The sequence below is a fragment of the Calonectris borealis genome, chromosome 4, assembly GCF_964195595.1.
Source record: "Calonectris borealis chromosome 4, bCalBor7.hap1.2, whole genome shotgun sequence".
Classification (NCBI taxonomy): Eukaryota; Metazoa; Chordata; class Aves; order Procellariiformes; family Procellariidae; genus Calonectris; species Calonectris borealis.
The window spans coordinates 7,643,197-7,669,863 of record NC_134315.1 but is presented as its reverse complement, the minus strand read 5'-3'; the positions used below and the strand labels follow the sequence as shown (position 1 = coordinate 7,669,863).

Genomic DNA, 26,667 nt, shown 5'->3' with positions numbered 1-26,667 from the left:
TACAGTACATGACGTATGAGGAGAGGCTGAGGGATCTGAGCTTGTTTAGTCTAATGAAGAGGAGGTCTAACAGCAGCCTGCAATCACTTGAAGCATGCTTCCTGTCAAAGACAGCAAAGCCAAAACTCCGCTTGGTAGTGGCAGATGATGTAGTGAGGAACAATAGCCAGAGATTGCACCTTGGGAGGTTCAACTGGAGGAGGAAAAACTTGGGTGTGGTGCGGCGCTGGAACTGGAGGTGGTGGCAATCTCCACCCTTGGTGCTTTTCATGACTCAGGGTAGAGCTGGCCTGACCTAGTTAGGTGACAGCCCTACTTTGAATAAGACGTTGGACAAGATATCTCCAGAGGTCCCTCCCAACTGGTGTTTCTATGATTCTATAAAATAAATTGATCAAATATTATTCACAAAACATTTAGGAATAAATGTTTGTGCTTACCACATAGATTTATTGAGTCAAAATTATCACTAAAGAACATGATTTTGCATTCTATATACATCCAAGATTAGTGTGTAGTTTCCATTGCTTTTTTTTGAGCATTTCATTACAGAATATTGGGCCCGTGATTTAGATGAGTAAATCAATTCTTCCAAATTTCCAATTTTGACTGTTCTGGCTTTTTCTATTATAGTGATTCTAGAGACTGTTAGAAATGTGTCATATTATAATGATCATATAGGACTATTACTGTTCATATAGCAAACTCAATGTGGGTACTGAGAAAGAGAAGAATGTAAAAGATCACTGAAGTCTTTCCCCAGTTCTGTGCTTATTTACCCTTAGTTTTAAGGGTAACTGTAATACTTTAATGCAATTTTTTTTTTCTTCTAATAATGCATTTTATTCATAATTATAAAATGTTGTCCAAACAACTGCTAGAACAGTTTCTCAGAACCTGATAATGTATTCAGTAAACTGCATTGTAACTTTGAAGAACAGGTTAGGACAAGAGGTGAAGAATAATATCTTTTCTTAATTGAATCTGCAAACAGAATTCAGGGTCGTTAATTAAAATGTAGTCTGGGCAACGGCTTTTCTATTGACAAAAGAAATTACAATATGAGCATTACATCTTTTAAAAAGAATAGGTCAGATTCTGATTATGTTCACGCTGGCAAAATTGTAGAGTGTTTCTGTTGATGCTAATTCATATTTATACCAGTGTTTCAGAATTAAAAATCCATTCAAGCATTTCTAGCAATACACTGCATCCTAGCATGATACTTGACTTTGACGTAGTTTTAGATGTAAAAGAAGTAAACAAGCAGTACAGCTTCCTGAAATATAAATTGATATCAATTTATCCTTGATTTGTAGTTAATGCAGAATATAATGGAGAAAACTTAAATTTGTCATCTCTTTGTTGAGTTCACTTTTTCACTGTAATAATCGATAAATAAAATTCACACTCAGGCACTTATGATTATTAATAATGCAGGGATCTGAAACAGCAGTAACAATTACAAGAAATTATATAACCCATCATTTAAACAGCAGTTTTCTTCAATTTCAAAATAGCAAGCTCTTTTTTTTTATAATTTCACTTTCTGCAATACTCGCAAAAATACTGATTTAGAAAAAATTTGTTCTTTTATTCTGCATTCCCCTGAGTTTTGTTGAGAAAGAAAGGGTGAACAGAGTATTTTATTTCATTCATTATTTCTGGAGAAGAGTAAGTTTTTTGTTGTAGACTGGAGATACTAGCCTGTGGTCAGAAACAATAATGTCTTATATATAATAGTCTTGTTTCTTCCGCTCTGTAGTACTTTTAAGACCTTTTGTGCTCTTGGGTATGTATGTCATGAAAGCTACTTTTTTTTTCTGCTGTCAGAGTTGGTAATTCTGTCGAAAGTTTCTTTCTGTGCATTGGGTCATATTTATAACCAAGTTATAAAACAATTATTTGTATGTACAGCACAATGTCTCTGTGATAACCTCCCAATTCCAAATGTCTTAAATGAGGATGGATGACTATTTGATTCCTTCAACATAATGATAGGAGTATTGTTAATTAATATCCATTTGATAGGAGTTGATTTTACAACATTTATAAAATGCTGTAAAAAAGAGCCTTGTAATATTACTTATTGTGAGGAGGGTCACAAAAGACTTGAAGTTTCTCATAATAAATTCTGTGGGCATGCATTTAGTTCTCTACAGTATTATTTGTGTTTCAGAGATCCTCCACAAGCACATGAACACCTCTGTGGAAGCTGCTGTCATTGACCAATGTGCAGAGATAGCTGCATGGAGCTTTTCTCAGAACTCAAAAGCAACATAACTGTGTTTGCATGACCCTGTTTCTGAATTAATAGATCCCATCTCTCAGTCAATTAATTAGTTCCATGTTCACCATGTTCATTTAACTTTAGTATCTCTAGTTTTGGAGAGAGATTTGTTGGTGCTAAGTCAGGGAGTTCTGCACTGAATTCCATTGTACGGCATAGACATGTGTTCATGTCATCCATAGAAATCAGCCCTACATCCCCCTCTTTTACAAACCTTAATTTTGCAATTACATTCCCAGTATTACTTATGAAAGAGAAATCCTAGATGTGGAGAAAGCCTATGAGATTATTAGACAGGTGAAAGTTTTTTGCTGTTACCTGAAGCATTGGAATAAGATCAGAAACAAATTTTCTTCATAATATCATAATATCATAGGATAGTTCAGATTATAAGGGACCTCAGGAAGTCTCTAGTCCAATCTCCTACTCAAAGCAGGGTCAGCTTTGAGATCAGATCGGGTTGCTCAGGGCTTTATGCAGTCTCGTCTTAGACTCCAAGGAAGGAGGCTGCACTGCACTGCTCAACTGCTCCACTGCTTGACTGTTACAATGGTGAAAATGTTTTTCCTTATATCTAGTTTGAACCTCTCTTGCTTCAATTTATGTCCATTGTCACTCGTCCTCCCAACATTCAGCACTGTGAAGAGTCTGGCTCCATCTTCTTGATGACCTCCTTATAGGCACTGAAAGGCTGCTGTGGGGTTCTCTTGAAAGCCTTCCCTTCTCCAGGCTGAACAAAACCTGGTGGCTACCTGCTGAACTGACTCAAGTTTATCAATGTCTTTTTTGTATGGAGGTTAAAGGGGGGCACAATACTGGATACAACATTCTAGGTGAGGTCTAATGAATGCTGAATGCAATACCGCAAGTACCTGAGGTCTTTACAATATCTAAGATCTTCTTATGCTCTTGAATGACATAACCTTTTTTTTATCAGCTGTCATTAAATTGGAAATTCCTAGTTTTTCTTAGTGTGATTAGATCATATTTATAACCAAGCTAAGGAGTGATGAAAGAATTATATATGTAAACAGGAAAGTTGTACTGATTTCCCTATATAATTTCCATGGGGGAAAATAAAAAAGATATCTTGGTCCCAAAAATGTGGTCCCACTCTGCCAGTGGACCACAACTCCTCATTCCAATGCTGCCCTTAAGTCTGCATTGGCTCCTCACCAGTACTGGGGTGGGAAGAAGATACTGTGTTATGGTGGCAAATAATGGATCTTTTACTGAATTAGAGCTACGTGCAGACTGTGATATATGGATGACTTCCCAGAAAAGATCAATTCATTTTTACAGTACCTCATTATTCACATGAATTAAAGATGTAACTCTAGTAACTCCACAGCTATCATTTAATATAAGACCTTTGAAAAAAATACAAAGACCTTTGAAAAAAAACCACAACTGACTGTGAAGCAGGAAGCAAAGAGTGGCCTTGGCAGCGACTACTTTAGAAATATAATTTGGTGGTCTTCTACAATGTTGCCAGAGAGGTAAAGGACTGAAATTTCTACAAGTGAAAGAAAGCATCAAATTGGTCTTAGAAAGTCAACACGTTGTAGTGCTATGAGTAGAATTATTTAGTGTGTAAATCTTTCTCCAGTGGAAATTCAATGGCAAAAAAGAAGTACAAATGTTAATGGTACAGGTTCATTCCACTTTACAAATGAAGTGAAAGATGTAATAGGAAGATTGGATTTGTTGGAAGATGCAATCCATATTTTTCACAAAATGAGAACCAATTTTTATTCTTTTAATTATTCTTGCTGTAGTTTTGTCCCCAATGCTTTATTCTCCTATGTAAATGCTTTATTTTATAAAAGCTTCCAAACCAACACCACAATTTCTCCATGATAAAATATTCTGCTGGTACTAGATTTTACAACTTAGAGCTTAGAGGGTTTTGACTGAATGTAAAGCTTTTGGCATTGCCGAGTGTCTGTAATCATATATGTATCCATGGTAATTACAGGAGAGAAAGTACGGGTGTATAATCCTTCTTAAGTAATACAATGTTATGTTTTTCTTGGTAGACAAAGAGATGCTAGCTAGTCATAAGCATATTAAACAGCCTGTGAATATCAAAGTTGCACATATACTATTTACCAGCAAAACAGAAATTGTTTTAGTAAAATTTTCATGTGTGGTAATAGTTCAGGAATATAGATACAAAATTTCTGGAGCTTCTGTTTTGAATAAAGGTGGGCAAACTAACTTCAGATCAATCATTTTAGTTAAATTGCCTTTATCTTAATCTTACAGTTTAATAGAAAAGTCATAAGTAATCATGCCAGTTTTGTTGCTTACCAGAGAAAGGGCTAAATTATTCTCTGACTAACCAAAATGGAATTTACTCCCTTCTAATGTGCTGTATTCCTGTGTGATAGCCTAAAAATGTTCATATAGCTGTTTTTGTATGGTGTAAATGATTCAAGAATCAACATGATATTGACTGTACTGCTATATTTTTAAGCAGGGTTTTCTTCCTTGTTTTCTTGTTTTATTAATTATTTTCAGTTAACAAAAATACAGAATATTTTAGACAAAGTTATGATTGTTATTTAAAAAACAAAAGTATCTGGACCCCATTTTTGTTTTATACTTTCCAGCTTTCATCGTGAGAATCCTGGTAAAGCCTGCAGGAACTGTAAGACTGTTGTCTTATTGACACGAAACAGCAGAAGTTGCATGCTTCTGCGAGTAAAATTAAACACAAAGCACACTTTGGCACTGATGCTTAAGTAAAAAAAGCTTTGTATGTCTACTCCCTCAAGCATTAGGGGTCTATAGAGGTAAGCATATGGGTAGAAAATAGGTGTACCTGAAGAGACACTTGAAAAACAAAAGCTAGTTTGCTGTAAAAGAGAAAGAAAAAAGTCCATTTTTATATACAGGTAAAATGGTTGCTAAATGGAAGAGTTTTTTTCCAGTTTTCCATGAGTTTTCAGCTGCTTTCTAATGGGATGTACAAACTGAAGAAGGAATGCAAGCATAGGTTCTGATCCCACAGCAATTTTTTTCTCCAACTGCTGGCCCACAGAAATTTGGCATCTGTGGCTTCCAGTAATGAAAGTAATCCATTGAGTGGAAATCTGTTTTTTTTTTCCGCTTTTTTTTTTCTTCCCATCTATGAGATACTAAATTTGGTGTTTTGATGTCTTTTACAACGTCAGAGACTGATTACGCTTGGCACTTAGTTTCTACTTAATTAAATGACTGGGACTCCTCAGGTTAGTGTTTTCTGACAACATTACTAGCCATGTTTTTCTCTGTTTTCCCCCTTCTTCAGCCATGGGGCTTGCGGGGGTGGGGAGAGGAGAGAAGATAAATAAAATGTACAGTCACTGTATTTTGTACTGTATTTTGTTGCTGTACAGTCAACAATTTAGATATGAATCCAATAAAGATAAGAATGAGGCTGTAGGTCCTGAAGTTTCTAATCCTTCCTGAGAAATCTGTCACGGTAGAGCCCTCATTGTTAACAGGGAAACGTCCAGTGTAGGAATCATAAGGAAGAAAATGTCCATTCTGGACCAGGATCAGAGAATAAGAATAAGGACTATAATCCCGTTTCCCTGTAAGTATTTGAAGCCTTTGAGGAAAGAATCCCTCTTCATTTTTTCAAACTAAAATGCTTCAAAGTCTCTCAATCCCACACTGGTAAGGTAGGAAAGTAAAAGATCTAGACTCAGTTGTATTCCATAAACTGCGTATCTGATGTTGAAGAGTATGATAACCTCAAGAAATTGGAGTAATGGAGCTCTAGAAGAAGGACAAACTGACTACACAGAATTGTAGAACTGGAGAGCCTCTTGGATGCTCAGTACAAAGCATCACGCACTCCTCTTCCAAGGGAGAATCAACTATAACTTTTGTGATTTTTGATATTTGTTTGTCTACTCGGTACTTAGAAACCTCAAATGACTTCCCAAGTTAATGACTTCCAATGATTCAGTTTCTTTTATCATTTAGTAAGTTTTTCTTATAATAGCTGTGCCAAATGATGCAGCCTGCATGTATTGTCCTGTTCCTGGATACATTCATAACATGTAGTCATGGAATCAGAATGATCTAGTCTGGTGATGTGCCTTTTGGCAGTGATATTTCTTCGAAAGGAAAAGTCTAGTCTGATATATTAAATAATTCTGTGCTGGATCTGGAGCTAATTGCTTTGTTCTCATTTTAAGTGTTATCCTGGAAGTGTCATAGTATGTTTTAATACGTGAAGTTAGCTGGTTCAGTAACTGTGATGATAAACAACAAAACCTACTGAAGTTTAAAGCTACTTAGTAATAAATAAGTAAACCTTAAGTAATTTTAACAGTGCTCTGAGCAATATACTTTAAGACTTGTGGGACCTTTGTATAGTTCTTCTAGAGGGCTGCAAGGGCTGGAAAGACCACCCACTTCTGATGTAAGTAAACTCAATTCTCTAAGGAACCTGTAGATCTGGAATTCTGTGCATAGGAGGGAGTGAGCTGGATGTAATTCAAATATCAGCCTTCAACAAACACTCAAAGAACTGGTATAAAAGTATCCATGAAGTCTCTTTGCTTTTTTTCTTAGTGGAGTCTGGCTCCCGGAACAGAAATAAGTTATGGAAAACATTGCATTAACATAGGATGGAGGAAGGGGTCTTGGAAATAAAGGGCATGTCCATGTCTAGATGGCTTAACCCGCTACAGAATTCCCATAATCTATCCAGATATACAGGAACTGTGGTTATGGGTGCTGAATCCATCTATGTTGAAACTTGCATTTTGCCAGGAGAATAATCAATGGAAATTCCATTCAGACATCCCAGTTTATTTATCCCTTGGCTTTTCTTGTTGATTTACCATGGGGTTGGGAGCAGAAGGGAAGGATAAGTTTCCAGTTAAAATGCCACAAAGCTCAAACTGGTTGTTTGGTACCCCCCTCCTGGTGTACAACAGCATGTCACTTAAGCTATATACCTATGATGGCCTGGGAGTTTAATCTGAAAAATAACTGGGTTTTTTTTCCATATGCTGTACCATCATATTAGAGATCTGTGGAAGTACTTAAGTGACATTCCTCGCAATTTGAAAAGAAGACTCTATAAAAGACTTTTTTCATGGTTCACTGTAAACTTTTGAACTTAACTTCCTTTGCTGATCAGCCACAATAGCATTTGTTAACCTTATAGACACGGCACAGAGCCCTTGTTTTCCCATACTTGAAAGGTGGTAAGGAAAATAATAAAAAATAAATACTAAACATTATTTCTTAATTCAGTCACTGTGTTATGCATAATTTTTCATAGAAAATTTAAATAATTTTAGTGATGTAAATATATGTACTGTGCTACAGAGGATGTATGATTTAACTGTAATAATAAGATTTTTATTTGGGGTTTTTACTCTGAAGACAGCTAAGAAAAATCCCAGAGCTTCCCAAAACCACTCTTTCCAAAGAAACCACAATGTTACAGAGCCCTTTCATCATCCAGCATACGGTACTGTAGAACACAAAAATATACACTGTACTACTTTAAATTAATTCATATTTGCAGGAGACACAGTCTGTGTGAGTATGTGAAATTATGAAATGTAACTTTTTTTTTTTCCTCTTGACTTTTTTAGCTGCCTCACCCCTTTTATTTGAACACATACATATGGTGTGTGAGAGTGAGCAAGCTCTCTGTAAATGTTTGGAAGGAGCATCTGTCAGACAATAAAACTTACAAGAAAACATGCTTCTCATTTAAAGTGTATTCACTAAGAACTATTTCAGTGTTGGAATCAGTTCATTTGTATAGCTTGGAGGCATTAATAAGAGCAGAGAACTGTAAAGGCACCAGAAAACTCGAACTGTTACTGAGAATCCAAGGTATTTTTTTAAAGCATTTCGTCTATTCAGCATCACAGTCTTCTGATAGGAACCTGAACCAGTTGACAGACAGGAAACCTCTGACAGTCCATCCAAAAAGATTGCAAACAAGAAGATGGCATGCTTTTTGCAAACCTGGAAAGTCTAAAGATTACAATAATTGTTGGACCAAAGGGACCCTCTTCAGGCATAAATAGCAAGACTCCTACTGTCTTCTCTTGCAGACCAACTCAGCTGCCAGCAAAAGCAGGTGCTCTCCCCCTACCAGTGCTCCAGAGGAAATATTTAGTGAGTATTCACAGCTCTTTTTACAAATTAATATATTATTAGCTTTTTAGTTATATTTGTATAGTTTTCTCAAAGGACAAAAGCATTTAAAAATAACTTTTTAAGGCTGTAATTTTAAACAATTGCTGGAGTTCAACAGTCTGATATAATTACCATATTAATTCAAAAACAAAATTTGCACAACCTATGACAGCAACTTTTTAAAAATATTGTTTTTCGACAACTGTGTAGCTTAAACAATCTGAAGCAATTACAATGTATTTTTTAATGCACAAGTTATGACAGCAAAGTAATTTATATAAATATGAAATGTATTTGACTTTAAATGTTATGCCATAAAAAAGCCTTTGTAGAACACAAATTTAAAATAAATCATTTCTTTTGGCAAGGTAACCTGCAATTTAATCTTTAGAAGAATAAATATACCACTAATGTTTTCCACAGAAACAGTTGCTACTCTAATTAATTCAAGATGTGACTCTAATAAGATTTCAAAAGAAAATCAGAAACAGATTTTTCTCAGAGGTAGTACTATGGACAAGGTTAAGATATTTTTATTTTCATTAGAAACACTTGTCCCACGTAGAGTTACAGATTTGTAGTATATAGCATGGAAATATCAAATCTGAAAGCATTATAATAATGTTTTTAGAAGCATAACAATTTTTAGTGTTTCGGATATATGCTTTCTTTTTGGTTATAACTTTCGGTACATTACATTTTATTAGGTAACTGTTATTCAATTTTGAGTTTAGAGTGACTAATATGGCTAACATATTTTTTTCTTTTGGTGTGGAAGGGAATGGAAAACCTGATGTTTGTCTACCGCTCTTGTAAAGTTATCTGGACATTACTTGTAACAGTACTAGGTTATGCCAGCAGCTTGCCTGTGGGTGATGATTCTATTTGCACAGCAGAGGAACTTGCTAAGTACAGCATAATCTTCACAGGGAAATGGAGTCAGACTGCTTTCCCTAAGCAGTATCCACTTTACAGGCCCCCAGCACAGTGGTCATCAATGCTAGGTAAGTGAAGTATGTTCAGTTTTAAGAACAGATAAATCTTTTGACCGCTGTGATCTTTTTTCTTTTTACTAGTAAATTTTAAGATAACTAATGAAAATGGAAAAAAATAGCCAAAGTTATGAAAAATGAAATGCAGAAATTGAAGTATCCACAATGCTTTCAAAAATCTACAACTGTTTTCAATTGACTTCTGTTTTCAGTTGGCTGCAGCTGAAATAAACAGTGATAAGCCAAATGTTTTAGTGTTCAATCGTTTTTATACATAATTTTTTTAACCTCAGAAATAAAACACAGAAATGGAAGAAATAGGGACAATCTAAACCAGACTTTTATGTCATGCCATGTATTCACTCAAATAGGTGTTACTCATAGTTCTGACTACAGCATGTGGAAAAAAAATGAATATGCCAGCAATGGTGTACGTGATTTTGCTGAAAAGGGTGAAGCATGGGTATTAATGAAAGAAATAGAAGAAGCTGGAGAGAAAATTCAGAGTGTACATGGAATCTTCTCTGCTCCTGCCATTTCCAGTGGCACAGGACAAACCTCCACTGAATTAGAAGTGCATTCAAGACATCCCTTAGTAAGTAAATGTACATATTAATTTTAAAAGTTTATTTTATGTCACTAGCACACAAAACTAAATATTTGAGTTCCCACTTATAGGAACAATATAATGCAAAGAGTTACTAAAAAGCATGTCACATTGCAGGGAGCACTGTACAGGTTCTATAAAGTAGAAGAGCATAATGACATTTCTTTCAAAAAATTTAAGTTAAAATTACTATGAGTGGGACTGGAGCATTTCAAAATAAGTCATGCAATCCTGATGGATCATTTTGTTTCATTAGGTTTCATTTGTTGTACGAATTGTTCCAAGCCCCGACTGGTTTGTGGGTATTGACAGCCTAAATCTCTGTGAAAGAGACCATTGGATGGAAGAAGTATCAGTAGATCTCTTTCCATATGATGCTGGAACTGATAGTGGTTTCACATTTTCCTCCCCAAACTTTGCCACTATTCCACAGGACACAGTTACAGAGGTAGGTGTATATACATAGTTTAGCACTTCATACCTATATGTTTTGAATCCTCCCTTTAAAAGGACTACTATCTTATGACTACATGATAGACTCTTGTGAAACTGATTTCAGTACTTGAGACCGCTGATGCTCTCTATATATGGATTTATTGCACAGTTGATAACCCCACTGCTTTTGTTTATTTTCTGTATCTTTCAAATTTATTAGGTAAATGCAGATGGTTCATGAAATTTAGCTCTACATTTAAAGTATTTTCTGTAAAACTGATTATTTTTAGATTATTTTTAACAATTCTTAAAACACCAGGAAAATAAAAATATTCAAAAAAGTCTTGGCATTACTAAATATGTATCTAAACAGGAAAATTCTTAGTAGTGAATACTGATGTGGGGAGGAGTTTTGAGTTAAAAACATTGCTGAAACCTGAAACTGTCACATTTGAGGGAAAGGAGCTAAGGGAAAGCAGAGGAGAACTTCTCCATTGCTACTGTGGTGACTCCACTTTCAATCTCTTTTGCTCACTCGATACTCTATATGCCTCATACTTTTGTCATTTAAGGGTGCTGGGGAACAGAGCATTTTGATTTAAATGTTTTGAATACTATAAGCATTCAGTCAGTCCTTTCTTTAAGGTCAGTTTTTCTAGAGCCAAATGCTGTGCTAATGAGTAATAAGAAAAGGAACAGAGAAGCTGGAAAACAATACATTTGGCCTCCTATATCCATATGACAGCTGCTATAGCATACCTAATATTATTATTTAATACTCTTGTATTCTCCCTTGTAGTAACATCCACTTCTTCTCATCAAAACATTCCGTACATTACTCTGTTCTCAGTACCTCCCATCGCAGTCCTCTATCCAAAGGTTGGCACAATACATTGTGCCCAGTCTCAAAGCATTATGCATAAAAATTCTGGGATTACCAGAAGTAGTTGTGTGAACTGAGGTTCATAGAAACTGGTTATATGCATTTTACTTGCCAAAAAGTATTAGCATGATGTGTAAATGTGATTTTACAGGTATCTTCTAACTAATATGATGTAGTTTCTTTAAGGTTCCCCTTTTTATTTCACAGATCACTTGTTCCTCTCCAAGTCACCCAGCAAACTCATTTTATTACCCCAAACTCAAAATTTTGCCCCCTATCGCTCAAGTAACAATGGTGAAATTAAAGAAAAACCAGCTGGGTCTTCCTGCACCTTATCTTAATCTTCCAGCTAAAAGCAATGAAATAATAGACTCTGTCTCAGGTAAGTGATTGGTACTTTGATATGCTCAATTCTGTTATTTCCATTCATTCAGAAAATATGTGGAAATCTGGCAGGTGATGTGGATGAAACAGGTGATTAGGCAGAATATTCTCCTATCTGCATAGGAATAGTTTCCAGACTCACACATGGGAAATAAAACAAGCCAGTTGACAAAAAAGAGAATCCCTGAAAGAATAAGGAAGGGATTTCATATTTGAGCTATGGTTCAAAGATTTGGGTTATAACCACAGTGAGGGTTACTCAAGCCTTAACATCAGCATAGACCAGTGAATTTTATGAGAAATAAACAACATTTGACCAGAATCAGAATTCCCAAATTCTTTGCAACTTTGAAGTAAATACTCATCCCTAAGTTTTTACATGACAATGGAGCAAAAGAACTATTATTGTTGTCTCTTTCTGGGTCAGAGGTCTTGATAGTTATGTGCAATAAGAACTGATATAATTCAATTGATTTGGACATATTTGTGATAGAAACATACATTCTGACAACAAAAATAACGTTCTCTCTCATTTTATTTTGCTTAAAAATATCAGCTAATAACCCTGTTTAGGTAGGAAGACATACAAACTACTGAGTCAAGTCAATCTTAAGGGTAATTTTCAAATCTCCAAATTAATAAATACTGTATTTGCTCTAAGGGAAACATAGCAGTCGGACAGTGTCCACCGAAATTTTCTTTTTATACTTTTCTAGTGGATTTTTACAGTGTAAAAGGTTAAGAATCAGACGACTGACATCCTAAATACTGTTTCAGAGGCAGCAATAGGCTAAATCCCCAATGTATTCCTAGAATAGCTGCCATATTCCAAGAAGAGCTTCTTCAGAATGTCTGAAGATTGTATGCCTCTAGCTCTGCGCTAAAGTCACCTCACAATCACTAAAATAAAGCTCATTCCCTACACAGCTAATAATGCATGATTTATACTTCCATAAATGCATTTCTCTATCAATTTATAGTGTTTTAATGTATTTCTATTAATAAAAAAAGTGAATGCTACATATCTCATTTTCAGTCACATGCCCTTCCCACAACATTTGGAAGGAAGATTTGGCCCTCTTTAGGATATAATTTTAAAACAATGCATTTAAAGTATGGTAATTAAAAAATAATTTTTAATCATATATCCCCACTTTATTAAATATTAACCAGTAAATCGGTCTGTTCAAAACATATTCCAGAATCAAAAGGACAGATTTAATTACCAAACTGTGTCCCTCATTCTCACTAGAAATATGGGAATAAGTTATCACAACAGAAGTGGTGAGTTCCACTGTATACCAGAAATTTATACCAGAGGTCACACATTTAGTACAGCATTTAAAGTTGGTTTTGTGCACACCTATTTTACCCACAAATGCTGTAATACACAGTTTTGATGCAATTTCCTGTGACAAGCAATATTTTTACTTAAGCTGCTAAGGAATAATCACCTATATTTTTATGAGAGATATTTTCAATGGAAGTATACATTATGAAAATTACTTTAGAGTTCCTGACTTTTTTTCTTGTAGTAAATTAAAACTATATTGAAAACCCTTTTAGTATTAAAAAGCTTCTAGTGACAAAATATCTTTATTGGCAAAGGGAACTGTAGTGTACATACCAAACGATAGCAAGATGATTTAATGATAAAAAAAATAGGACTTTTCTTTATTTCTGAAGCAAATTGGAACAAAAGTTAAATGGAATTCAATATGAACAACTATAGGAACAATATCTATCTGCAAAGAAATGTAAGTGTACCTAAATAGACCAGATAAAAGCTTTAATCCCAGTGTTTTTAGTAAGCCATGCAAAGGCAAATGAGTTATAAAATTGACAGTAAATGTTTTTTAATGCAATCTTTTGAGTGCAATTATTTTAAGCATAGTTTTCTTTGATAAGAATTTTGTATTTTCAGTTCAATAAATAATATGCTACACTACTGATATAGTACCTCAGACCATCTCTAGACTATAATAATAATAATAATAATAATAAAAATGATGATAATAGTAATAATAATACCAGTGTCAATGAGCTTAGAAGCTGAAAACAGATGTTTTTATTTATGAGACAACATATGTATTTTATTAATATCACGTGTTTTTGTATAAGAAAGGACACTATTTGATCATCGTTCCTTAATGCTTTGCCAACTATATATTTGTCTTAAGCACAAATTTATGTAAAGTTACCTTTTTTTTTGGTGTATATTGCAGAAACACCACTGGACTGTGAGGTTTCACAATGGTCTTCCTGGGGTCTCTGTAGAGGTCTTTGCAGAAAAACAGGGACCAAGATCAGAACTCGTTTTGTACTTCTTCAGCCTGCCAATAATGGAATGCCTTGTCCAAATCTGGATGAAGAAACAGGATGTGAACCAGAGAATTGTGTCTGAAATAAAGAAAAGATAATAATTCAGATAATTTAAAAGTAGGATATGTTTAACTAAATCTAAACTACATGTCAGTCAATGTTCCTTATAATTTGGGTATGTTGCACTATTTTGCTGAAAAGGTATATTAGACTGGTTTTGAAAGTTGTTGTTTAATATCAAGATTTTGGGGGGTTAAATTCTTAAGGTTTAATATGACAACAGTACTTGATCATTTACAGATCAAAAAAACCCAAATAAATCCTTGCTATAAATACACTATAAGTTCTTGGAGTACCCTCTAGTGGCAGAAAAGAAGACATTTGGAAGGATTATACTTCACACATGTAAAAATCTTTCAGTCACAAAATCTAAACTAACACCACTCTTAAATACTGTAATTTGTTGATCTACAGCTATTTATACCTAGAAATTAATTTTTTCTCTAAATTATGTTTTTGTAATTTATTGGCATTTTTGTCATCTTTCTAAACATGTTTAACATGCATTTCTTCAGAAACTACTTAGATAAATCAGAGTGATCAGATGTTTGCAGTGTGGTTAAGACAATATCTGAGTAAACTTGTCTTGAGACTTATGAACACATGAAAATGTCTTTCTTTTTCTTTTTTTCTCAAAAGTGAGAAGAATATCTGTCATGAGGACACTCGGCCAACAAAATTACTAGAAAAAATCAAAAGTGTGGATACTAGTAGAAAACTTAATTAAACTTAATTTGAACTTAATTAAAAGTTTTAGCTGAGATTTAAAAACTGACTGATTGTTGGTGTGTGTCCCTCATGAAACAACTATCTCAAAGTTAACACTGTTGACCATAACATAAATTATATCGTCTTTATATATGCAGTAAATGTGTTCACGTTTCTTTAAATGTGTTTTCTGCTATTTGTGTCATCGTAACCTTTTTACAGAGAAAACCTGCCAATTTTTTAATATTATCTAAAATTAAGGTATACACAGATAAACCAAAACACAATATGTCAGAAACTGTTCCTGACTGCAAGTTTTAATGCTCACATAACCATTATAAAACAAAAGTAACATATGGCTTATAAAGACTTCTGGCTACCAACTAGGAAAAGGATTTGGAATAACACTGTTCAATAGAATATGTTTACAGTCAGCCCACAAAACTTTTACAGCACACTGCAATTTTACAAATATACAGCACAGATATTGAACAGGAGACGCTGATTTCAGTAGGTTCTTTTTGGAATATGCCAAATATCAGAAAATTTATTATGTACTTAAAGGAGCACACTGTATTCTCTGTAGGGTTGAAACATTTAAAATGTTCTCTATTTTTTTTTTCCAGGATATAAATCTTTCAAAGACCCAAAGAAATGTGAAACTTTATCAGGCTAGACTAAGTTGGTCCTGCAAATGCTGATAAACGCACAGTTGTTAGAGCTAAGTATAGGAATTTCTACATCTTGCATTCTTCAGATTCCCACTGCTGGCTGTTTTTCAAAATTGTTTCATTTACTCTTTTTAGTATACCTATTTTTTTTTCAGGTTCCCGTGTTTCCATTCTATAATGGAAATAGTGTTATTACACTATCATTTTCATATTTTGTGTTTAGTTAATTTCTCCAACTTTTCAATCTTTTGTTTCTTCTTTTTATATTAATTTTTACTCATTCTATATTTTCTTTTCTGTTAAACTTATTTACTACATAGTTATACAGTTATCATCATCTTAGAAAACTAAACATATATTGAAATATATATTTAAATAGTCTCTGATTTCAGGAACTAATTTCAAATTGATTGATCAACTGGTGATAGACTAAACTCAATAAAGGTCTTGGGCAGAAATCAGATGCAAGTCAAAATTATGACTTAGGGAAAACAAACCCACAAACCACAAGGTATCCTTGGAGGAACCTTCCTGGAAGTTCTCTAGAGTTTTGCTTCTTCACATGTCCAGAACAACTAAAGGGCTAGGTCCAGTAGAAGAGTATGTGCATCTGTAATTGTATACATGACCCGAATCTAGGATTTCAGTCCTAAGAGATATTTGATAGTGGTGCAGTCCCAGTGTTTACTCAAACTCCTGAAGCCAAAAGTTTCCCAAAGGACACTGAAAGAGAAGGGATGAGAGGGGGAGGTGGAGTAGAAAGGGAAGTGAATATGTAGAAGGCCAACACATTTCAGGAAACTCCAGTTATTGATAAATAATTTTTCTATTTCAGAGTGTTTACATACACGAATATTCACTGTGGGTTCATTCAAGCAGAACTTTCCTATCCAGTCAGTTACCTGGATATGTTTTTTTTTTGAAAGCAGTGACTTCAGGAGATCTCGGTAAATATGATAAATATATGGTAAATATGGTAAATATATAAACAATATACGGCCTTGTGGCAGTATAATGTTTAGCCATAAATATAGTTCCAGATATTCACTTTGCAAACACCAGGGATGGAGACATTTCTCGGTAAGACTGTGGACACAGTGAGTTTTGGTGAAGCACATTCTAATAATAGAGCACATTTCTCATATCTTTATTAAACTGATTAGTGAGGTACGTGATCCCTGTGTGGATATGGCTAGGCCTTTGTAGCTTTTACTTTCAGCACAGGCTGGGATTTGTCTTAAAATCTGGGACAGCAAAGAAACACAGAGAAGCTCTTCCTTCCTTTTCCCTTACATCCAGTGTTACAGATGGCTGGCAGCCAAGATGCTGTGGTCCTAAATACATGAGATTTAGGGAACAAAATAGGTAAATTAATTTTGGGTTAAACTAATCTCAGAAAACACTTTGGGAGGAAACCTGAAATGGATTTGTAAAGAAGATTTTCTTAGCAAGAATATTTTGTAGAAAGAATCAGCTTTGATGCCTTGACAGATATTCTTGCAGAATGGAAGGCACAGTTAAAGGTAAGTGTAGCAGCAAAAAAAGTCACTGTAGACTTGAATTGTGGTTCTACAAAAATCACGAACACCAAATTAAATTCCTATAGTGGAATAGGGTACCTCATTACTGAGAACAACTTATCCAGTACCTTAAGGAATTTAAGGACAATTAGCTGTGAACACGTGAAAGCTCTTCCTATTATCTCTTAGTAGGTAGGAATGCCAGCTGAAGCTGTGCATATATTTATGCTTTTCTATGGGCTGTGCTTCTCTGCAGACATCCAATACAGCACCTCTGTGGTTAATGACTAAGAAAAAAACAGTGTACTTCTATAGACAAGTCAGGATACAGGAAGGACTGACGTGATCTATGAACTGAACTGAAGTGAAGTGAACTGAACTGAACTGAAAAGCTCTCCCTGGTACCATAGCATAAATGTTGGTCATGTGAGCCTTAGGTGGACTAAAGGAGAGGTAGACATTTCATTCTACCAAATACTTCAAATACTGTGTGTGTGAAACAATCTTACTAACTGCAGTTTGAGGTCCTGTTCCATTCTGCTAAGTAAATATACCTTCCCACAACTGAGGAGGAGCTGTATCAGAGGGCCAGCTCTATACTAGATGTGTACTGTATAAGTGGGCCAACTCTAGCTGACCAAATCTTGTTCACCAAACCTGCTATGAAGTGTTGCAGGCAATTGTCAAAATGGCACAGGGTCTACTGTTAAAGATCATTTTGGGGAGGGACAGTGGACAGTCTTGGATTCATTGAAAAATAGCTCTAATATCCTAGCCACACTGCCTAGGTTAAGCATGATCACAGAAACTAATGTGTAAACTTCTAGAATGGGAGGGAAAGATATGCCAGCCTTTCTAATCACTGAATGAGCACTGTCCCCATCAGGTCATAACGAGTGCGAGCAAAAGATCTGAGAGTACTTGATGGTATTGAAGGCAAAAAAGTCCATTTCATTATATTCCCAGTTCCAGGTAATTGAATTACATTGGGAATATCTGATCTGTCATGAATGATCCAACATAATAAAGTAACTCAAACTATTCCATGACAATATTTAATGTACTCAGAAAATAAATGTAACACTTGATACAGCAATTCTGAAGTCAGCCGAATCCTGTTTAATGGGATGTAATATGCAGAAGTTGTGTCCATGATAATTTACAGGTACTGTGAATGCCTGAGACAAAAGAGCTCTCAATATGCTGCATGACAACCTGATCACCTGGAGGTTGACTTATTTTTGTTTCTTTGAAGTCCAGCGGCCCTACTATGTTAGCATTTGCTAGCGAAACGTACAGAAGTAATGTGTCTGTCCCAACTGGTCTGTGCAGAGTGAAGGATAAAGTGGCATTCCCTTGTATGTCTTCTGTTCTACCATTGGAACACAGAATTTTGGAAACCTCAATGAAAAGTCAATGAAAAGCTAAAAGGATGATTGCTTAAGTAGCTCACAATCTGCAGACAAACCTATACTTCTTGCAGGTTTAGTATGGCATGAGAATTTATGCAGGTGCATGTCAGTCAAGATTATTCATCCTTCATTCTATTCTATAAAACATTAAAATAAAATCCAACTCCCACCTTTTCAAGCAAAATAAATGCTGGTAAAATTCCAGGAAGGAGATGGCAGTTTCCCTGTCTACGGCACTGTGTACCACCTATATAACATGTGTGCCTGCAGCAGAGGTAGATTATATCCCATACCCTGAAGTCAAGATGACAGAACTCTGAAGTGATGAACCAAGAGGTTCACCAAAGACACATTAAAGGACATGACTGAACAATTTCATCTGCAAATGCCAGGTCCTGCTGAGGAACGTGGCAGGGTTGGAGAGAGTCAGTGATCAAACTACAGAGTATTACAACAGGAGTGTAGTGAGATTCTGAAGGGGAAAATGAGCTCAAAGGTGGGTCCTCCCTACTGGAGATGATGCCACAGGTGGGTCCTCCCTGCTGGAAAATGACCACATATCATCTCACATTGAGGCCAACCTTTCAGACACAGTGATCTTAGTTTATAGGACAAGGAACACTGGAGTGGTAATTGAGTTCGTCATCAGGCATATAGTTGTTTGGTCCATATTAGTACAAAGGGTAATAATGGAAACCTCTATAATTTAATTTACACTGCAACTTTCTTTAGAGAATGTATTAGGCAGTATCTAAGAGAAAGACATTCTTATGTAAAAAATCTTATTCAGAAAGTGTTAATTTTACTTTTTTTCCCCTGCTGTATCATATTCATTAGTGTTTCAGAGTCTTTTATTGTTCAAGTTCTTTTAACTTCCTTCTTCACATTTCTTTCAGTCCTTTTATGTAGTCCCTATGGGTTTTGTACAGGTGTATACACACGTCCAATAATTTAGGTTGGAAATTACAAGATTTCTTAATAAAAGAGGAGTGAAGCTCTGGAATAACCACCCAGAATAAATGTGAAATATAAGTTAACAAGTTCATTTAAGTTGAAAATTGAGCAGTTCATGGAAAGAGATAGCCAATGTGTTGCTTACAGTAATCTAGGGAACTGATCTCAAGTACCTGAGAGGTGCTTTCCAGTTTCGTGTTCTTCTATGTGTACAAAATAAAATTTTAATCTAGATGCTGGGAAAGAAGAAAGATTTTACAAGTTATCTTTTTCATGTTATCTCATTTTGCAGAACATACTGTAGTTATTTATAAATGTGTAACCACCAGCTGCCTTTTCTCACAGTTTTTTTTCTCCCTCAAAAACACTGATAAGCAGCAAACAAGGAACGACCACAGGACTGCATACACTTGTAAATAGTTATCTTCAAAAGAAGTACAACTGGGATACATAAAAACCATGAAAAGCCGATTAATAGGATTTCTCATGAACTTTTGGATCTCTTTTTCACTTGCTTTATATTTTCACAGTGGAGAAAGAGAAGAAAAATGTATAATCGAAGATGTTCCCAGTGACACATTGGTAATTGGTAGGTACCTGTCAATGCTATACAATGATCTAACCTATGCAATAATAAAGATAACTTGTAATGTAACAGGAAAATCTGTGACTGATAAATAGCATAAAACCATGGTGATAAGTAAGAGGTCACACTGAAAATAACTCCCTGCAGCAGGGGCTAGTCATAACGTCCTCACACACTGTGTGTATCCATCACATAAAGAAGGGCAGGTTTCCAGAGTGCTTAAGTGACTAGACAAAGAAAAATACTGTCTTCTAATTCTACAGCAATGGAATTGCTGCTTCAGTGTGTGCTTTTACACATTCTGACTGATTTACTCATTCATACCAGAATTTCTGTAACACAGTTTTCCCCCTATGAATGATAGAGTTTTTTGATTAACACTGGTCTGGAAAGAAGCAATTCAAGACGTACTAAAGTTCCATTTCACCTGGGATATCACAAGCACATTAAAACCATCTACAAGACTGTAAATGTAAGATTGAAAGAGGATAGTAAAAAATAATATATAATCATATTTTCTATAAATAATGTGATAAATACGAAAGACAATCCTAAAAATGTAATTTGAATACAACACACTTATGCTTTTGGAGGTCTCAGCATGCCTTCTGTATGCTAATCTTGCCAGAACATTAGGAGTAATCAGAAAGTATTACTTGTTAATCAACTATTTTTGTAGTATTCTAGAACATTTTCTAGTGTAATAAAAATTTATTGTATTTCACGCTGTTATAAAGTGTCCCCTGAGCAATTTTAATCATAAGCACATGAAATATATTGTTTTATGGTTAATCATTTATCTTTATATTTTTGTTAAAAAAGCAATAAAAATGTTTAATATTAAGTTATATTTTATTTAACAGATTTTTATCTATCTTTTTATTCAGGGAATTACAAAGTACAACGCTGGGATATACATAAACAAGACTTTCTTGAATCTGCTCCTGGTTTGGGAATGTTTGTGACTGTCACAACTCCTTCTGCTGAGGTATACATGCTTTACGAATCTTTCTGTAGGATTTATGAGTTGACTTTTGGCACTGACAGGCAGCACTATCTAAAAATAATAGACACTTTTGGGGAAAAAGTAAATCTACAGTCTACCAGCTAGTTCTGTATTTTGGTGCTGAAAGGTGTAAGCACCTTGTGATTTCTATCAAAGTAAATAGAAATGACAATGTTTGATAATGATGTGTGTGGACAATTTTTGCATTACTACTGATTTGGGAAACTGTCATTAAGAATAGTAAGTGACAACTGGGAAAACAGATTAGATTTTTAAAAAGTGAAAATTCCCTAAAGACGTAACATGGTACAGAATGTACTTGAGCAGCAGAAAGGAAGGTTGATGATAAAATAAACTGCAAAAGTCAAGATTAGCATGAGGCTGCATATAGCCATCATGCATATCAACTGCCTGCGTTGCCATGAGGTCCTGAGCTTTTTCAGCAACGGACAATTTATTTCTGTGCCTATTCAAGGTCTTAGATTTCAAAGTTTAAATGCTTTAGAGAGCATCGGCTTTTATACATTGCAGAAATCTATAGCATTTCAATGTTCACTGTGAGCTAAAATTGTTTATTTTTCTCTAAATCTATTCAGAAATTCAGATAAATTTAATAATGTCAGGAGGTTAATTGATTACTTTTTACATCCAATTCACAGTATTGTTTTTTGATTGTTTGATTGATATTTATAATGTACATACCCAACATATATAATACCTAAATTACAGGTACTATTGTCAAAACTGTACGGGCCACAAGGAACATTTTCTTTTACATCCTATCTATCTGGGGAGCATGTTATCTGTTTACAGTCTAACTCCACAAGATTTGTGGCTTTTGCAGGAAGTAAACTGGTAGGTGTATTTCTTAAATATTCTTTGTTGTAATAGTATCAATTATTTACAAACTGCAGAGATTACAAACCAGATTATAAATTGGTCTAACTTCTAGCACATAATCCAACATTTCCTAGTCATTAAAGAAGACAAACCTAGAATTATGAAGATGAAGAGATAAAAAGACTCTGTTCTGATATTTAAAAGTCAACATTAAAGAGGCAACACTAATAACTATAGAGTGATTTAATGTTAGTACAGTATTTTGAATGTGAAAGATTCTGATCAATAAGAACAACTATTTGGTTGAAAAAGACAGATATGTAAGATTGATTAACACAAACACTTGTCATAAAGGTATGCCATGTCTTCAATAACTTAGATTGAATTCCTACAGAAAATGTAACATTTTAATTTTGGAAAGATATTAAAATTAAGAATATATTAGCATACTTGGTATAGTCTACTACCCACAAAGTTGATCTTAATGCAGATTTTGAAAAAAAAAGAAGCCATCAGAGGTGATAGCATGGCTCTAATCTATTTCAGCAAACAATTTCATAAACACTGTTTTGAAAATTTTATCTATATGTCTCTTCTCAAAAGATAGTTGAACAGGTGAGAATTACTCTCTAGAGGTGCTTTTTTTTTTTCAGTTGACTGCAAAAGAGTTAGATAATCACGTGTAGATTAGGTATAAACATCTTGTAAGTGTGTGAAGTGAGGTAGGCCAAATTTCATCCTAGATGTATGCTTTGGGAACATGTAGATGACACAGAACAGAGAAGAGTTAACAGTACTGAAGTGGGATATTACACTGAAATAAGTAGGTGTTCTTATGGACTGATTTATGGAAATGATTGGAAATTTAATCATACACATTGCAAAAGCACTTAGGTTCTAATAATAAAAAAAAATTGTGGAGCTCATCAACTAGAGGGGGTAAGGGGGATAAAGCATTGGTCATAGTTAACTACATACCATGAATGTGATTCTGAGGACACACCAGGAGATTTTTATCTGGTATAGATGGAGCTGTATTAATATAATTTTACATGATGCACGCACCATGTACAGTTCTGGTCATCCTATTTAAAAGAAGTGAACAGGTTCAGGGAAGGGGAACATTATTAGCACAAATATTAAATAGGGTGGTTTGTTTAGCTTAAGAACACAGAATTAAAAAAGGAAAATATTGCTCTTCATAATTATATCTGCAGGAATAAAAATCACAGAAGGAAAAACATTCTTTAGCTAAGTTAAATCTTTAAGTAGTCTTCTGTAAGAACCAGATGCAGTGGTGGTTACCTGCACTGCTTCAAACCAAAGTTAAATAAATTAATGGACAAAGGCTACCATAAGATTGTGAGATGGATTTCCGGATATTCAGTTAGCTAGCTCTAAGAGAGCTGAAAGAAGATGTGCTCTTCATTTGTCGTTGATGTCTGAGTAGACCAAACTTCTATCGTGGTAATACCAAACTCTAGGATTTCCACAGATTATCTGTTTGGCTAAAACTTTTTTATTTTCTCTTAGGTATAAATTGGCTTCTAGGAGAACTTTCTCCTACGAGTTTTTTATTCATGCCAAAATAAGTTGCATAATATTGCAAGTTCCATTCTTCTCTCTTCTTTTTATGGGTCTATTGCTCGGCAGGTTTGGGGCATTTTTGCTATAGCTCGCACAGTAGCTTATAGGGTATTGGGAGGTATTTCATACTGGATAAACCATGTGTGGAGAAAGAAAAAAGATACCTTATGGATGTTTCTGTTTTAATACTTATGATAAACTGCAAATAATGATTCATCTGGTCTCCTTCTAGTCTTATATTCCTAACTGTGAGTGGAGGAAACCTAGAAGAGCATCCATAAAAAGCTTCTTGCAGTACTACTGAAGAATGGAATTTCTGCAATATTAGGATGGAATGTGAAATACAATGAGCAGTCCTAATGGTGCTCACTTTCTAAATTGGTTTGGACAAAGAACAGAATGGTGGTTGAATCAATACTCACATAAAATAATGCCGTAACATTAGTGAAGATTGTAAATTTGTATAAATTAAGAAACACTTTAAATATCCCACCTGATTCTAATTTTAGGAAGGATTTCTATAAGCAATTAAAACAATTTTCTTGTTATGATCTTAAAGGGAAATTATCCATTGTATCCTTTTTTCTAAGGAACTTTGAAAACAGAAGACACAGTAATGAGAATATTTTTTCTGTTCACAGCGTATCCATTTGGACATTAGAGTTGGAGAACATTTTTTGGATGAATCTGTTGTTCAAGCCAAAGACAAAGTGAATGAAGTTAACTTTAGACTAGAACATCTAATTGAGGAAATTCATCACATATCCAAAGAACAAAACTATGAAAGAGTATGTATGTTCCCCAATGGAAATGTTAAAAATATTGTCCATAGGCTTACTGATTTATAAAGTATTATGAGGTTTATTATTTAATTGCAGTGTTATTTTTAACTAACTCATAAAAATCTATTGGTATTTAACCAAAATAGCCTACATTACTTTGCAAAATATTTTTAAGCTGTAACATAAAAACTAATTAATCACTGTGAACTCATGCTTATAGCAACAGGTGTAATTTTAAATCAGGAATTTCCAAATATAGTTTTCTTGGTCAGAGTCAGTAACAGCAGCTGAGCAGGTGGCAGGTACCGTTGCTGGTGATGTTGCTAGCTGTTGTTTCCATGCTGGTCTGTGTGCATAAACTTTATTGGAGTGGGTAAGGAAACAACTGGGTGTATATTTATATATCTCCATGCAGTTAGAAATAAAGCTCTCCTTCAAACAAGTGTACACCCGTTGTCTTCACTTTTCTATAGCTATGCAGGTAGTCAGACTGTGTTTGAAATATATCAACTAGTTACCTAAAAAAAGAAATTCAGCTGCAAAAAGGTTCTTGACTGCAATATGAAAGTGACTGTAAACCTAAAAAGGCTTAAGCCTATACTAATGGAACATATTTAGCACAATATATATTTTGTGAACAAAGGAAAGCTCTATTTGCCTTTCTGCTTTAGGATACAGTGTGTCTGCTTCTTGGTTTTGATTCGTAAAGATATCCACCTTATGGATAAGAGCAAACTTTAATTTTTATCAATGTGAGAAAAGTGTTTGTTCACTACCATGCAGAAGAGGGATGCCTGTCTAGTCGCCCAGATAGCAGCATGAAATATACAGATGCCAGGTAATAATTACACTTTTCCTTTTTTCTTCAGGAGCGTGAAGAAAAATTTCGGAAGACAAGTGAAGAAACCAACAGCAATATTTTGTGGTGGGCTATTGTACAAACACTAATCCTCATCTCCATTGGAATCTGGCAAATCAAATCTCTCAGAGATTTCTTTATATCTAAGAAACTTGTTTAAGTCTTATAAAGTAAATGCACAGATTTGAAAATTGCACACTATGTAACACCTAACATCCAAAGAAACCCTGTATCTATGAGAAAATTTGTTGTATATAACTCTCAAGCTTCTCTCATCTTCTACTCTGGTTCTTACTCTAACTCTGGTTTCTCCACCTATATGGCAGCCTCTGGCATTCTCTTACATTTTACTCCTTGAATGCCATCTTTTATCCGCTTCTTTTCCTCCGCAGATGTAAAGCTAAATCTAGAAGAAGGGCTCAATGACTAAGGCAACATTTAAGTTCAACTCAGGATTGTTACATCTAAAATAGAAACCTAAAAAAAGTTTCCTAATTTTTCAAAGTTCTCTACTGTCACGGTTTAACCCTGGCTGGCAACTAAGCACCAGACAGCCACTCACTCCCTCCCCCTGCTCCCCCGATGAGATGGGGGAAGAGAATCAGAAGGGTAAAAGTGAGAAAACTCATTGGTTGAGATAAAAAGAGTTTAATAATTAAACAATAATAATAATAATAATGATAATAAGAAGAATATAATAAATTCTAAGGAAAAGAGAAAAAACAACAAAGAGAGAGAAAAATAAAACCCAAGGAAGACAAGTGATGCAAATGAAAACAATTGCTCACCACCAACAGACCAATGCCCAGCCAGTCTCCAAGCAGCGGCCCCCCTGCCAACCTCCCCCCTAGTTTTATTGCTGAGCATGACATCATATGGTATGGAATATCCCTTTGGTCAGTTGGGGTCAGCTGTCCCAGCTGTGTCCCCTCCCAACTTCTTGCGCACATCCAGTCTACTCGCTGGTGGGGTGGGGTTAGGAGCAGAACAGGCCTTGACTGTGTGTAAGCCCTGCTCAGCAGGAACTAAAACATTAGTGTGTTATCCACAGTTTTCAGCAGAAATCCAAAACATAACCCCATACAAGCTACTATGAAGAAATTTAACTTTGTCCCAGCCCAAACCAGTACATCTACTTGCTTAGTAACCTTATTCTGTACCAGCACGCGCAGTTCAGCATTTCAGACTGACTAGGATTCAGAGAGTAGGCAGAGAAACAATTATATCCCCTGGGGTGCTTAATTTGGTGAGAGTGTCTTGAACTCAACCTATGTATGTGTAACACCTAGCTTTTCCTCAAATATAATTTTGACTATTTTCTTTTAAAATATTCAAAGTTTTAAGTGACAGTGGAGCCCATCCTTAATATTATGATCAGTGGTTGCAGCAATTACCATGGAAGACAGAGACCCAGACAAATAGTTTGGAATTGTACTTACTTTTTGCTCCCAGATAAGCCCTAAACATTATGCTATGGAGTTGAGATCTGACCTTTCCCACAGTTGTTTATGTAAATTATAGTCTTTATGAAGTATGCCGAAGTAAATCAAATTACAAGTTTCTTGGTAAACGCTGAATTTGTGCTTATATGTTTTATTTTAAGT

The 26,667-nt window shown here is 34.9% G+C and overlaps 2 protein-coding genes across 3 annotated transcripts in view; both read left to right on the top strand.

The window, feature by feature from the left end:
- SPON2 (spondin 2) overlaps positions 1–15,885 on the top strand; it is a 101,106-nt gene extending 85,221 nt beyond the window's left edge. The window contains exons 2-7 of one of the 2 annotated variants that reach the window (XM_075148496.1): positions 8,371–8,434; positions 9,234–9,459; positions 9,819–10,042; positions 10,311–10,502; positions 11,580–11,754; positions 13,982–15,885. In XM_075148496.1, coding sequence (XP_075004597.1) covers positions 8,371–8,434; positions 9,234–9,459; positions 9,819–10,042; positions 10,311–10,502; positions 11,580–11,754; positions 13,982–14,160 — 1,060 coding nt within the window. In that variant the 3' untranslated portion in view covers positions 14,161–15,885. Of the gene's footprint in view, positions 1–8,217; positions 8,435–9,233; positions 9,460–9,818; positions 10,043–10,310; positions 10,503–11,579; positions 11,755–13,981 lie in introns of those variants that run through there. The other variant, XM_075148495.1, reaches the window with a different exon arrangement.
- Positions 15,886–19,676: 3,791 nt separating this feature from the next.
- Positions 19,677–25,223, top strand: LOC142081658 (transmembrane emp24 domain-containing protein 11-like). Its single transcript, XM_075148494.1, is given in 7 exon segments — positions 19,677–19,771; positions 19,773–19,810; positions 19,813–19,992; positions 20,877–20,977; positions 21,725–21,850; positions 24,064–24,210; positions 25,074–25,223. Coding segments are annotated over 7 exon segments (837 nt in total).
- Positions 25,224–26,667: the final 1,444 nt, after the last annotated feature.